At 34.2% G+C, this 15,681-nt stretch overlaps 1 protein-coding gene across 8 annotated transcripts in view; it reads left to right on the top strand.

The window, feature by feature from the left end:
* Positions 1-3,833: 3,833 nt before the first annotated feature.
* LOC106067000 (uncharacterized) overlaps positions 3,834-15,681 on the top strand; it is a 58,416-nt gene continuing 46,568 nt past the window's right edge. Inside the window, exons 1-7 of one of the 8 annotated variants that reach the window (XM_056008149.1) lie at positions 3,834-4,163; positions 4,393-4,515; positions 5,428-5,533; positions 7,905-8,117; positions 8,435-8,662; positions 9,386-9,789; positions 10,403-10,531. In XM_056008149.1, coding sequence (XP_055864124.1) covers positions 7,958-8,117; positions 8,435-8,662; positions 9,386-9,789; positions 10,403-10,531 — 921 coding nt within the window. In that variant the 5' untranslated portion in view covers positions 3,834-4,163; positions 4,393-4,515; positions 5,428-5,533; positions 7,905-7,957. Of the gene's footprint in view, positions 4,164-4,392; positions 4,528-5,427; positions 5,534-7,904; positions 8,118-8,434; positions 8,663-9,385; positions 9,790-10,402; positions 10,532-15,681 lie in introns of all 8 variants that reach the window. The other 7 variants (XM_056008134.1, XM_056008156.1, XM_056008181.1 and 4 more) reach the window with 7 other exon arrangements.

The following is a 15,681-nucleotide window of genomic DNA, read 5'->3' as shown; positions in this document are numbered from 1 at the left end:
AAGGTGAAGACTCTGTAGTAACACACAAGAAAGATCTACGGATGGAAAAGTATTCTTCCTTGGACTGGATAATTCAAGAAATCACCCGGTATGAGCAATATAGCATGATGTAAGTAGGCATGAAATCATGAATGTTTGTCGCCATCCCAACTATTGAATCCTCAGATCGATTTAATTACGGTCAACGCTGAAAAATTTGCGACTCCGTAAATTGGCGATTGATGTTAAAAAAAAATAGATTTCGATAAAATTATGGATATAAGGGCCTATTTTTGCGAGCAAGAAAGCACGTAAGATTTATTTGTAGTATCTTTTTTGTTAAATTGATTTTTTTTAGTGAAGTAACAATACTTTAACATTGAATACACATTAGTTCGGGGGGAAAAAAAGAATTTTATGTTTTAATTCGTTTTATTTATTTTTTTTGGGGGGGGGGCATCATCACGAGCTGCCGCACTGGACATCATATACCCTAGCTACGCCACTGAGATTAGCAATAGACTACTTTAGCTGTCATATATTTTGTTCCAGGTGAGTGACTCTGAACTTCCATAAGGTATAGTCCTATAGCTATCCGATTTTATCGGGACGTATAGATCTAGTTGCATAAATAAAGGTATAGGCTTATAAATATAGACCTCATTGGAGAAAATGCAGACCAGATACAAGATTTTACCTCAAAATGGGATGCTGCAGCCAGCAGAGCAGTTGGCTTGGAAATCAGTGCCAAAAGAAAGAAATAAAAAAGAGCCTTTACTTATATAGTTTGTGGTGGAGATAGTATGAAATTTAACGAAACATTGCATACAGTTGAATGGTCAAACATTAAAAGAACCTAACTCTTTTAAATAATTAGAGTCAAACATCACAATTAAGAGATGGAGGATCAAAAAATTTTGAAAAATCCGTTTAAGCTTGACATCTATTCCCATGACCAAACTGTGGAAAATCTGGAAGAGTAAAATCAACTTCCCAGTAGAATTAAAATTGTATTTTTCGCTAGTATTATATAGTCCATACAATTAACTAATATTATATATGGTTGTGAAAGTTGGATATTGAATTATAGGCTAAAAGAATCCAAGATTTCTGGTGTATAAATGCTGGGCATCAAATACCAGGTAAATAAGACAAATGACTTTGTCCTACTTGAGTTCGTCCTACTTTTACAAGTCCACTCTCATCTGGCTGTCAAAAATTCCAGAGGAAATTCAATCTATATCTATATAATCTAGATCAGTGTTTCTCAAACTGTGTACCGCGGCACACTAGTGTGCCGCCGAAGATTTGCTGGTGTGCCGCGAGAGTTTTCAGAACGCCACCTGTGCAGCGTTACACAGGTCTGTCTACTATTAAATTGTTATTTTACGTTGCGATGACATCATCACTTGCAACGACCAGTAATAGTAGTTGGTCGCTCCATAGTGACGCAAAGGGGTTTTAGCTATTCAGGTTATGGAATTGTCCACCATACATATATTATTATAATGACTAAAATGTAGGCCGCCTTATCGGATGCACAGCAGTTCTTGAATTGGTAACGATAACAATAAGCGATGTGTTTCATGTAAATTTTTTAGGTGTATGCTAATAATAACAAATTATCAATAGCATTATTCATTGTTATCCATGGAGAAATACGTTAGCAAGAATGAAACTGTGAAAGCGTTAAATGAAAAGCAAGGAGCCGAACGAAGGTACACAGAAGATTACATCGGATATGGTTTCATATCTTCGGGACCTGAAGATGCTCCATTGTCATTCTGTCTGATCTGCAATGCAACTCTGTCGAATGAGGCGCTTGTTCCAAGCAAATTGAAGAGACACTTGGAAACAAAACATCCAGCTGTAAAAACGCAACCGAAGGAATACTTTGAAAACATCAGGGCTAAACAAAATAAACAAGCTAAAAACTTACGAACTACCTAAAGCTGCCAGAAAAGGGACTGATTGCAAGTATAAGGTTGCTCAGTTATTAGCAAAACCCAAAAAAGCACACACAGAGGCTGAATCAGTCATTGCACCAGCTTTAGCAATAGTTGTTGAAACTATCCTTGGACCCGATGCCGCCGAAAAAGTTAAAAAAGTTCCTTTGTCAAATGATACTATCTCGCGCACAATTGAAGACTTATCATCAGATTTACTAGATCAAATCTGCGAACACTTCGACGTGACTGACGATGAAGTGTCTCTGCTGTGGTCTCTTCAAGTTGATGAATCCACTAACGTTAGCGGTAAAGCCCAGCTGCTAGCTTTTATTCGGTTCATAAAGGATGAAAAATGTGTCAACGAATTCTTATTTTGCAAAGATTACGACCAAAGACGAAGATGTTTTCAAAGTGGTGAACGAAAACATTTTGCTATTCAAACTACAGTGGAAAAACTGTGTCAGCGTTTGCACCGATGGCTGTCCTTCCATGCAGGGAAATAGAAAGGGATTCGTCACTCTTGTGCGTCAAGAAAATCCAAATGTATTAGTTGTTCAATGCATAATCCACAGAGAAGCTCTTGCCTTCAAATCTTTGCCGAAAGATTTGATGTCTGTTCTGAATCAAGTGATTGAAGTTGTAAACTTCATCAAATCTCGACCACTTGCATCACGACTTTTCTCAGAGCTTTGTGAATTCAGACTACAAATGTCTCTTGTATCAGGGGAAAAGTGTTAAAGCGTGTCGTCCAACTCAGGTCTGAGCTGAAAAAAAAAAGACTTTGGATTTTCTATTAATGACGAGATCTGGTGGGTTAATGTGATATCTCTCTCTGATTTATTTAACAAATTAAATTCATTGAATTTAAGTCTTCAAGGACCATCGAAAACCATCATCACTGCATCCTCAAAACTGAAAGTCATTTGGTGAAAAAAATTATCTTTGTGGCAAAGTAAGATGAGTCTTCGCTTCTCCTACTTACAATGAATTTGCTTCAAGTAATGAAATCACCCTCACATTTTGCACACTTTGACACACTTGCAGTCAGTATTGCAGCATTACTTTCCAACAGTTGGAAGTAATGAGTATGGATGGGTCAGCTATCCATTGGAAACAATAAAGCTACAAATCTTACAACTGAAGAAGAAGAGCAGCTCATTGATTTAAAAAACGATGCAGTTCTTAAGTCATGTTTTGCCGAGAAAAGCCTGGATGTGTTTTGGATTTCAATCAACATATGTTATATCCTGCAATCAGTTTAAAAAGCAATCAAAATAATTCTTCCATTTGAATCTTCATGGTTTTGTGAGTTTGGATTTTCAGCACTGACTGAAATCAAGTCTAAGAAAAGAGAAAGACTTCTTACAATAGACGATGAAATGCGAGTTTGTTAGTCGACTTTGGAGCCTCGATTAGATCGCATTTGCTCTCAAAAACATTTCACATTAAATGTGATACTTAAAAACAGGTCAAAATCTTGTTTTCTTTTTATTATAAAACAACTATTGCCCTTCGTGGTGTGCCTCGAAATTTTTATAGTTTTTTTAGTGTGCCAGCAGACAAAAAAAGTTTGAGAAACACTGATCTAGATAATCTAGATTTAGTTCACGCATACTGCAATGGGTAAATCCGCTAGCATCGTGATTATCTCTAGATCTATTTCTGAACTAATTTAACTTTTCAAAGTAAAATATTTAGATCTAAATTAATTATTAATATGCCTATAATTATTATAATATAGATCTATGCCTATTCTGCAAACCAGATTTAAACTTACTATCAAGTCAATTTAAATTTAAAGCCCTGTCCTAATTAAACTTTTGATATGTAATGAATTACAACTCTGCTCTGGGATTTTTTTTTCGGAAATTTCCAAACCAGATTCTAAATAGATTATTACTTTCATTTTCATTAATAATAAATCATTAAAATTTAAAACAGCACCTTAGGTTACAATTTACGTATTTTAATATTATAAAAGCTGGATTTTCTTTGAAAATAGAGACTTTACTTGATTCTGCCGAATAACGACTATGTTATTCCAGATGTCCAGGCCAGGAACAAATTTGAAATTGATCTAGATTCAGATTAGAATTAATATTAAATTCATATAATATAGATCATCTAGTAGATCTAGAATCTAGCATCTGTAGTACTAGAGTCTAGTAGTAGTACTACTCTACTTAGTTAGTACTAGCCTAGTCACTGACTGAGTACTAGAATCTAGATCTAGTAGTAAGTACTAGATTTAATCTACATCCACTGATCTAGATCTATTAAATTAATTAATCTATTATTATATAGATCTATATAGTATAATTATAATATTAAATATAGATATGACGTCTGTGCTATCTATGACTAGATGTAGATCTATACTATTCTATACTAGATCTATATACTTTATTATAAAGTTTATATAATATAGATTATAATATAATAATAAGTGTCAAATGTGTTGTAGTGTTTCATGTCAGTATGATACAAGTTACAACCTAGACTCTAGTTCTATATAAATAATATAATGGTCAAGAAGCACAAACTGATTTCGAAACCTAGTCTTATACCTACCTAGTCGAGACAAGAAGTAAGCGATAAGGTGAAATCTTAATTACTTGAATTTGATTTTAAAATAATCTAGAAGTAGATTTATTAGATCTATATATTAATTTAAAATTTAATTTATATTTTTATGAATATATATAAAATCTAGATCTATATTTTAACATTTTATTTTAATATACAGGGTTGCTGCGGGGATTGTATGCCACTTGCATGCAAACTTTTTTCTAAATAAAAAAAAAATTACCTTTTATTTTGGAGTTTCTTACATTTGCTTCTCTAGATCTAGACTTAGATGCAGTATGTATGTATATAAAAGTTGAATTCTAAATCAAGTAATTCACTTTCTGAATTTTGATTGATGTCACGTTGGTGTTAATTCTTTAAAAAGTTTTCTTCCATTTATATCTGAATGGTTTTCCATAGAGTCAGTTACTTTTGACTGTGCAATTTTAAAAAACCTTTGTATATTCTTTCAACATATTAAATCTATCATTTAATACATTTATTATTGTTTCAAGAATGGCATAGAAAAATAAAACATGAGAATGATATTAGGACAACAAACCCATTACATTACAAATGTTGATGATCTACCTCAACTTTCCTCACGCTGTTGGATGCACTCCATAGATTGGTGCGACATTCATTAATGTGGGGAGTGATGACTTGATCATTAGGGAAGGGGTGAAGCCATTCAAATTATTTTGCAAGTGTAAAATTTAAAGTTTGTTTTTTCATTATAATTATTAATCAAAGTTTGAATATTAACCCAGCAAAATGACTAATATTATTATCAATGTTTAAAAAGTTCAAATATCGGTTCTAAACTTTTAGCAGTAGATATTTCAAAACAGTTTATCTATTTTTGCATAATTAGAATGGTAAAAATTCTCTGAAGTGTTAAACGTCATTAAATGTAAAGTTCCACTTTCAGACCTTGCAATCTATAGGGTAGATGTTTTAAGGTCATCTGTTTCTGCGGCCCACGGTTAATGAGGATGTCATGTGGCCAGCACAATTACCAACCTCAACAATGCCAGGTACCCATTAGAGCTAGGTGGACTTAGAGGTGCCCTAAGATCCCAAAATTAAAAATCCCAGCCTTAAAGATAATTATGTTGATGAATTTTTGTGACAAAAACTATACATTTTGAGGCAAGGCTTCTTACTTAACATGAAGATGATCTTAAGACAAATGTGTACTATAAGTATCTTGAACATCCCTTGCATAATAGTATTGGCCAATGCTGCCTCCTTCTATATAAGACTTAATTTGAGCGTCTTTTTATATACTAGGATGATTAATGCATTCATATTGCAAGAAAATACTTCATTATCAGAACACCCCACCCAATTATACATTAAATTTGAAATGGGCTCTTCTTACTCTAGAAAAAAAATGTGTTGTAGACTTCAAAGAAAGCTAAGGCGGAGCTAAAGGTGCTTCCTTGCTGGATGGATAGGAAATCTGATGACTCTCTAATACTCCAGAAAGAACTTTCCCGGTTATACAAAACACTTTAAGTTTATCTACAAAATGCTATTTCTGACAAAAAAAACAACTAAATGTCTAGCAGGAGTAAAACTTTGAGAAACACCTCTTAGATACAGCCAATCCCACCCTTAATTAAATTTGATTTAATATGCAATATTCTTACTATTAGAAATTGTAGATCTAGACTGAAGGAGAATAAGTTTCTGAAGCTAAGAAATGTTTGTAAAATGTTTTACATATTTCGGATGTTCCTTCAGAGTTGAAGATAGTTTACTTCCTAGTCCAAACCTCCCGCAGGACGACGGGGGATGGGAGCGGGCAGGGTTTGAACCCTCGACCGTCAATAAATCCGAACGACAGTCCAGTGCGCAAACCGCACGACCAGGCAGCCATCCTGCTGAAAAACGCTTGGCCCTCCCCCAGCCTAATGAATAACACAGCATAATGTTGGTTTCTGTCTAAAATTCTAACAAAGGAAACATGTTCAGGTGATGTCTGTTTCTAATTTTAATAAACTTCCAATACAAAATAAGCAAAACTATTGAAAAAAAAATGTCATAATGAATTGGATTTTAAAATAAAAGGGACAGTCATTTTACATTTGTGTACTGATTGATGAAAGTAGCTAATCAGCTTACTGTATGGTTCAAGCTAATGATAATTGTTTGCAGAAAGTTGATGAAGTGGAGGTGACACTTAGCTAACTTGATCTAAGAAAAGACTTCTTCCAGAGGCCAGGATCAAGAAATAGGCCATTTCTCACTCTGTTGGAAGGACCTTCAAGTATATGATCATTTTATCACCACACAGCTCCTTTAGTTATTGCACAGTTGCCCCTGCCATAGAGACGTGTCTTACGTTTTCTTACAATATAACACCACTAATCATTAAAAGGCTAACACTGCATGAGATGCCAGTGAGAAACAGCTTTGCTGATTGAACATGGGCTAGAGAGCCCTTCTTTTTCCTTTGAACATTCAGCTCACTGGAGTTTGTGGTTCCTTTTGTTTGTTTGCATGATGAGGACTACGTAGACCAGATTTTGCCATCTATTTGTACATCACTATGTTTACATCTAGAAATTCATACAATATTTATGCTGACTGTATTCAGGCAGTGAACAAGCTGGAACTCATTCATTGTATATGTGATCGCAGTGTAAAGTAAAGTACTAATGCCGCAAAACAATTAAAATTAAGTATACTTATACATGGACCTTTTTTGGCCGCCCCCGAAAGGGAAATAGACACTTTTAATTTTGTGTGGTCTGTCTGTCAGTTCGTCTGTCCGTCCCATTTAGATCTTGTAAACTTGTAAACATATTGAAAATCCGACATCATAATATTTTAGACCATTTCAATTGAAACCTGCCTTTTTACCTGCCTGGGTGGACCACTTCGTGGGCCGATTTTGAGTTTGTGTTTCCACACAAACTGTCTTTGTAACCTTGTTTTATATGCTCTTGGTATAAACTACGAGAAGGTGAATAAGACAGTTTGTGTTATTTATGAGGTGTTGTTTGAAACCTAGATTGTCTTGGGTCAATAGTACTTTTCTTTAGTTCTCATCATATAGCTGATGGCATAAACTGCTTGACGCCATTGAAAATAATTGGTCAGTCATATAGCTCTGGTCTTTAAGTGGATCTCTCATTAAGTGAGGACTATCTGTATATGTGTGGGATTGTACATATTTTATTTTGAGATCAATTTATTTTGATATGAATGAAAATATTAAGAGACTGTAGATGCAACTGACTGCTCAGCCCTGTTTGCATTTTTACTATGAATTTTTTAAAATACATTAAGACTGATATTGGTTGTAATGCATAAAAATAAGTGTCTAAATGTATATTATGTTATTAAACATTAAATTATAGAATGAAAGCCAATCATTTTCCTTTTTTTTTTAAATAGCCTAGAGTTCCAAGCATTTGCTTCCAGACAGTTTAGATTTAGATCTAAATAAAATGGAGAGACTTCTCTTCATAAGCAGATTTCAACAAGAAATTGAAATAAAGAAGTTAAAAGAACTTGCAGATAAATATTTTGAAGGCAATGAAGTACTAATGAATTGGAGAGACCCCTACAATAAATCAAGAATTGTGCTAAAGTTTCAGGAACCTTTAGGTATATAATATGCTTTACCTATAAAAAAAAAAAAGATTTTGTTATACCTGGGTTAAGTTGGGTAAAATAGTTTCTTTTGTGCACTACCTTATCTTTTTTTCAACTACATTAGTAAAAGCTCATGTTTCTTTTGTTTTGCTATTAAGAAATATTGCAACTCATCCAGTAATGTTCAAATAAAAGGCTTTGTAATTAAGTAATAGTTAAGTATTCAATAATAACTCCATAATCGTCTCTGTTTCTTGTTTGAAATTATTTTTTTTTAATTTAAGAGATTATGTTTTGATAGTACTTTTAAATCTATTTTTCTTAAACAGACCTAGAAGCATCAATAAAAATCCATTATGAAGCTTTGAGAAATGAAAGTTTAGTTTTCTGTGTTGAGAAACCAACCCCATACCTTTTTATCCAGTCATATAGTGCCAGCATTTTTGGTCTGATTGACAAGCTCACACTTTTATTCATGAAAAGGTTGAGAACAACTATAGTTCGCAAAATTCCATTAGAAGACAGCTGCTTTAAATTTGAATTCAAAGATGGCTGGGGTAAGTATAATAAGTTATAAATAATTAAACAAATTTTTTATATCATATTTTATTTTTCATAATCTAATTCTATTTTTTGTGTACTTCTGAAGATGTTCATGCTTTTCTATTCTTTTTAAAGCTTCCAAATGACATAAATTTGTAAAAATAATTGACTTTTGACATAAAAAGAGGTTCAACAAGATATGATAAAATTAATTAGCATGAAATTTAGGGTATTGTATTGAAATCTCAGATGATTTGTAGAGGTTATTGAGCAAAACCTTATATCATCTTCTAGTTACTATATAAAGATAATCCTTTTTTTTCCTCTTGATATTGTAATTTTAAGTAAAAAAGATATTTTTAAAATCTATTTATTCACCATGCATTTTTTAAAGCTTTTTAATGTGGAAGACAGGTTAAGTACGCTTGAGCTTGGCTTGGCTACGTATTAAAGGGACTCCAAGTTTGACACATGGCTCAAACAGAGTTGTGTTTTTCTAACCACCCAAAGGCTGCATGGAAAACCTTCTCCAGATACCTCTCCCCCACACACTGGTCCACAAATGAGCAAATGAGATTAGACCATAGCGCTGTGAGCAAGCTATAAGTATGAAAGTTATGCTATGTAAAAGATAATCAGATAAAAAAGATATTTTAAATATTCCTAAGTTAACTATGTTATACATTATTTGAATGTATTTTTTCTCTTTTTTTCTATTTTTTCAACCATAAATTTAGATGTAGTACTGAAAGCATGTGAAAAACAATGGAAAGTAAATGAAACAGAAATATCAGTCTGCCCTTTTTTTGAAAGTTTTCAAGAGCCTTATGATCATCAGTGGCACAGGCTTGAATTGGAAATGATCAATTTAAGTGAACCCTTGATGAAAAGATCAACTTCCAGTGATACTAAATTGGAGGAAGGAGCAAGCATTGAAAAAGATGTTACCTTACAAAATACAAATGTATTCATTTTCTTTACAAATTGTTTGATATCTGAAATCCTTGTTAGATTGAATATCAAAGGGGCTTTAGATCATAACTGTCAACTTATTAATATCAATGAAAAAGGAGCAGAAATTTTTGGTCCAAAAACTGCAGTTAGAAACATTTGTAAAGTCATTGAAGATGAGGATAAACAGGTAATGTGGTTCTAAAATGTCAACCATGATAACATTTTTATGATACATTAATGTCCTTTTTTAACAAAGCTTATATCAACTCACTCTGTCTGGTAAAAATTTTGTGCACATTATTTCTCCCAAGCCCATACTCGGATCAAGTTGAAACTTAAATTAGTCCACCAAATAATAATACAATCACATAGAGGGAGGTTGTTGATAGTTTGTAGCCCATAGCTTCTGATATTCTTGCTGTATCTGCCATTATACTTGGATTGCTTACCAAACAGATCTCATGGGTGGGCCCTTTGAAGGCACCTTTAAGCTTCTGTGAAGATACAAAATCTCTCTCTTAAATCGTTTGTTTTTGGTGAAAGTATGTAATAAATTTTTGCTATTTTCAAACATTTTGTTTAATTATATTGTTATAATCTTCTAATGTTTATTCAGCAATGTATTTGACGGTCAGATTGGTGTTTGAAATTAGACAGCAATGTTATTTATAATTTAGATTTGTTAAATTTATATTTCAAGTGTATTTATTTAATTACGGGTTTATGGATTGTTTATATAGTATCATCTTAATTAGCACTTGTTATATTTTTTGTTTACTTGCTTTTTTTTTTTTTTGCAGATTAATTTAAAAGATGAGGAAAACAAATTTTTGAGCCAAACAACAGTCCAAGATGAGATTGAAAAGCAAAACCATCAAATAAAATTTTGTGAATCTAGCATGCTTGTGGAAAAGGGGTCTCAGTGTACAGTAAGAATATTTTTTTTTTTTAAATTTGATTTAATTAATTCTGCATTCCTTCAATGGGCATCGGCTGACCTACTGTTTGTGATATGAAAAATCGGGAGAAAAAAAATTAGTGAAAGTTGAGTGACTATCCCCAAGTTGAGGAAGTTTTTCATTTATTGTTTATTTTATCCCATTTAAAGTATCTTGTTACTGTACTTATAAATATAATTTATAAAAAGGTATATTATGGCTAAATTCATTGAAGTACACCTAACCTATGGTAATCCATTGTTTTTTATCATTGTACACCACTCCGATCTGTTAACCATCAGACAATTAAAGGTCAACTGTATTAATGTAGCAAAAATACATAAAACACTAAACTATAATTTATCAAGTTTACAAAGACAGTATAGCTTATAGTTCTTTGCATTTCCTCTGACACCTCCATTTAAGTACATTTCCTGCACCCAGTAATCATGAAGCTCTGTGCCCCATATTAACAAAATGTTGAAAAGTAGCAAAAAGAATTTAAAGTACATTTCATAAATTTAAATATTCTAATGTTTATAAATGATTAGGTTGTAATTTATTATGATCGGAAGTGGATCTTAAAAAAAAAAATGACACCTTTTTACAAAAACATGTCCAGATTTTTACTGCATGTTTAAAATATATTTTTATTTTCAATTATGTAGATCTAGCAATGACCTAGTTCCACATTGCTTGTTGTATAATGTGGTTAGGCTTAATCACTTTGTGGGATTATGTTGATAAGAATTCGGAATACTTCTTATCAAGCTTTGAAAATTATGGATGGGTGCAACCAATAACTAGCCGCACCCTGTGATACCATTCCTAGAAATGCTCTGAGCTTTCCACATTGCAAAGTCTGTTGACATTGTTTATATAAGTATCTGGAATGATTCCCCTTGACTAAGAGAGTGAATGTTGGATTGTTATTTGTTATATATGTGTTAACGAAGTATGTAAATAAATTCACTCATGAATCTGATGTGAGAGTGTTGGCGTTGTTTATGGTTATTTCTAGTTAACAAGTGGTAGCAGAGCGTGTAAGTAAAAGTATTTACTTTATTGATCCTATTTGGAGTATTAAAGCTACTAGGAATAAGATCTCATCATTTGTTAAAGAAAAGCCATACAAATTGTGTAAACAAGCGTTACTCGCATGGAATGAAATAACTGACCTAAAAGAAAAGAGCGATAGCCATAGCCCTTTCACTACCACAAAACAGTGAATCAGGGATAAGAGAGAAAGTGTTCGAACAATTAGACCTATCAGAGCTCAAATGTCGGGAAGGCTTCGAGAAATTGTTGAAGTTTCTTGACAAGAATTTGGCCATAGACGACCTGGCAGATGGTATTCTCAAATTTGACGAGTTAGAAAATTTTTTAAAGGGAAAACCAGTCCATACAGGATTTCATTGCAGAATTTGACACAAAATATAGAAGAAAAGATAAAGGTGTTACCTGAGATTATGACCTTCAAGTTACTCAGAAAGGCAAGAATAACAAGAAACAAAAAGATGCTTGTTTTGACAGGAATGAAATATGGAAATCAGGAGACGTTGTATGAAGAAGCCAAGTTAAAATTGTACATTTTTAAGGGAGGATTTGTTAAGAGCACAAGCTGATGGCTACTATAACCATTACTCACTTGCAAAGAGTTTTTAGCCATAATTGCGCAGAATAAGAGAGTTTCCAGATCAACATTTTTTACAGCCTCGAGTTTCATTAGCATGTGATCCGTAATAGCGTGGACTCCTTCACACAATCCATTCTGATATGGACTGAAAGCTGCTATTTCTACACGTTGGGTTATAACGATGACAAATGGTTCACCAAAAGCACATTTTGTTGTAAGAGGATTTGAAGAGCAAGACTTAATACCAAAAGATAGTCCAGCTGTAGCCAAAGGTTCTATGAGAATTTTTGTTGGCAATTGTGGCTAGTAAACAGTGGCAGATTAAAACAACAGACATCAAGTCTGCGTTTTTACAAGAAAAGCCCCTGGGCAGAGATGTACATATTATACCTCCAAAAGAGAGTAACACTCCAAGGAAAGTTATCTGGAAACGGAAGTATGGGCCATATGGATTCAAGGATGGTGCAAGACAGTTCTATTTAAGTGTCAAAGAAGAGCTTATTGAACTTGATTGCAAACAGTCAAACTTTGATCCAGCACTATTCACATTATTTGTTGCCACATCGACGATTTTCTTCATGCTGGCAAGACATTTTTGAGAAGGCAATGTGTGATTTGTGGCAGGGAAAATAGAAGAGCGGAAATTTTATTATATCGAATTCAACATCAGACAATTACAGATGGAATCATCCTGGACCACATGAGTACATAGAAAAACTTGATCGCCCAAAATTAGACCCCTGCAAAATGTTTGCAAAAGGACTTGCAGTTGAATGATGCAGATCAGTCATTGTTCTTCTTTTTCTTCTTCTTCTTCTAGCCAGCTTTATTGCTGCTGAGCTGTGAGCTCTTTTGCAGACTGTGCCAAGGAAAAAAAGTGTGCTTTTTTCTTCAGTTGTTCAGCACTGCCGTACAGGGTGTTGGTTATGTTGGGCTGTAGTGGAAGTAGGGTCTGCCTAAGGTGGATTAGGGAGGGGCATTCAAAGAGGATATGGTTTATTGGGTAGGTGGTGTTTTAGGGCTAGTTCGTCAATAAGTTGGATCAGAGTCCTTTGCTTTTTTTTGGTTGTTTTTCCTATTTCTCTGTGTTAGTAATTTATTTGGATGATCGTCCCCCAACCTTCTGTATCTCTCAATAGCTTCTAATGCTGCTCTGTTGCGCCTTAACATAAGAGGTTCAATATTGGAGTCTATTTCACAGGCTGCTGTGGGAGTAGTTCTCATACCTCCACTAATTAGCCGCAAGGCTTGGTTTTGGATTGTATCTAATGATGATTGATAGGTTTTGTTGGCAGCTACTTGTATGGAGAAACAGTTATCAATTACAGATCTGACATATCCAGTGTATAACTGTCTTAAGGTTTTCTTTTCAGCTCCTCAGGATGTTCCTGCTAGGTGTTTTATTATGTTTAATCTTTGTGATGCCTTTTCTTTTAAATCTGCCATAAAGTGTTTTAGAGACAGTCTTTGGTCTAGTTTTACACCAAGATATGTTGGATTTTCTTTTTTATTTATTGGCTGAGAGTCTATTTTAGGATGTAGTTTCTTTTTGCTGTTTTGTTGCTGTGGCTAAAGATTGAATAAACTGACTTTTCTTTGTTTATTTCCATTTTCCATAATTTTGAATATGTGGGGATAGTTGTGAAGGCTCAATTTAGTTTGGATCTAGTCAGCACTGGATATTTCTCTGTAGTCCAAATTAAAAGTTCGTCTGCATAAAGTGCCTTATTGACCGAAATGAGGTCCGGGAGGTCATTCATGAAGATTAGAAAGAGAGTGCAGCTAAGGGCTGAACCTTGTGGTAGTCCTTCTTCCAAACTTTTTTTTTACTAGAGATGGCACCTTCGAATCGGGTTTGGATGGTTCTGTTTTTTAAGAATGCCCTGATCCAGCTGTACATTTTTCCATGGATGCCCATTTTTTTCATCTTCAAAAATAGACCTTTTCTCCACACTCTATCATAGGCTTGCTGCAAATCTATAAATACTGCTGTAGTGTGCTTGTTTTCATGAAACCCTTCTACTGTGTCCTGGATAAAACGAAAGAGGTGGTCTTCTGTTCTACTTGCTTTCCTGAAGCCAGCTTGTGCATTGTGGAGTGAGCAAGTACTTTCTAGCCACCAATAAAGTCGGTTATTGATCATTTTTTTCAGCCATTTACCCAATGTTGGATGTTAGAGATATTGGTCTATAACTTTTTGGGTCTCCAGGTGGTTTATTTTTCTTTAAAATGGGTATTATGTTTGCGGTTCTCCATTCCTGTGGTATATCTCCAGTTTTCCATGTATGGTTGATAAAGTTAGGTGTACAGTTTTTGGGCCTGTGGTCCTAGTCCCCGAATCATTTCGTTTGTTATTTTATCGGTTCCAGGGGATTTTCTTGACTTGAGGCTTTTTAGGGCAGTATTGAGCTCATGTAGAGTGAAGGGAGTGTCAAAGATCTGACAGTTGACTGTTGGAGCTTTTTCTTCTTTCTTTAAGATATTACTGAAAGCCTGGTCCAGTTGTTTTCTTGGCTTTGACTTGTTAATGCTGGCAAAATATTTATTGAAGGTTTCATCCTTTTTAAGGTTTTCTGTTATTATGTCGTCAGTGCCTTGTATAGGTTGGGGGTTTGTTATTTGTTTCTTTCCTGCTAGCCGGTGCAGAAGGGTCCAGGCCTTTCGACCATCCTTGTTTAGATCTAGTTGTTCGCATGTTGTGGTCCACTTTTTCTTTTTTTCTGTTTTAATTTTGTATCTTATAAGCCCTGTCAATTTATTGTACGTTGTCTTGTTCTCTCTAGTAGGGTTTTTTTCTATAGTCTTCCTGGCCATGTTTCTTTCTTTTACTAATTTATCTAATTCAGGTGTCCAAAAAGGTTTGTATTTCTTAACTTGGCCTCGAGGGATGTGTTGTTTTTTTTTTTGCTGCTTGTAAGATGTTGGAGACTATAGTTGTGTAGGTTGAATTGACGTCTGTCTCAATTATGCTTGATAGTCTTGTGTCTGTTTCTTGTGAAAAAGCTGCCCAGTTAGCTTTTTTATAGTTCCATCTAGTTGTTTTGCTGGATTGGTATCTACCTGGCGTTCCAATACTGAGGAGTATAGGCCTGTGGTCACTACCTATGTCTTCAAGTACTGTTATTTTAGAAGAGTCGGTAATGTCTGTAGAGATAAAAGATAGGTCAGGTCTGCTAGTTGTGTTGTGTGCTCTGTGGAGGAAAGTTGGAGGTGAAGTTTTGTTTTGCAGAAGTTGTAGGTTAGAGGCATTTGTTACATCCTCTATTTCTTTGCCACGCTTGTTGTAGTGTGGGTAGCCTAGGGAAGGTGTGTGTGCATTGAAGTCGCCAGCTATTATTGTCTTTGTGTAGTGTGGTAGTTGTATGTCTATTTCTGCTGTTTATGATGGTGGGCAATAGTAGTTTTTGATGGTGTACTTTGTTCCTCCTCTCCAAAGAAGTATTTCCTGCGTGTCGATGTCTGTATTGTTCTGTATTTGTTTTACTGTGGCTTGTGTGTCGTTTCT

Source organism: Biomphalaria glabrata, chromosome 1 (genome assembly GCF_947242115.1).
Source record: "Biomphalaria glabrata chromosome 1, xgBioGlab47.1, whole genome shotgun sequence".
In the NCBI taxonomy this organism is placed as follows: domain Eukaryota; kingdom Metazoa; phylum Mollusca; class Gastropoda; family Planorbidae; genus Biomphalaria; species Biomphalaria glabrata.
Note: the sequence above shows the minus strand (reverse complement) of the source record. Positions and strands in the feature narration are given on the sequence as shown.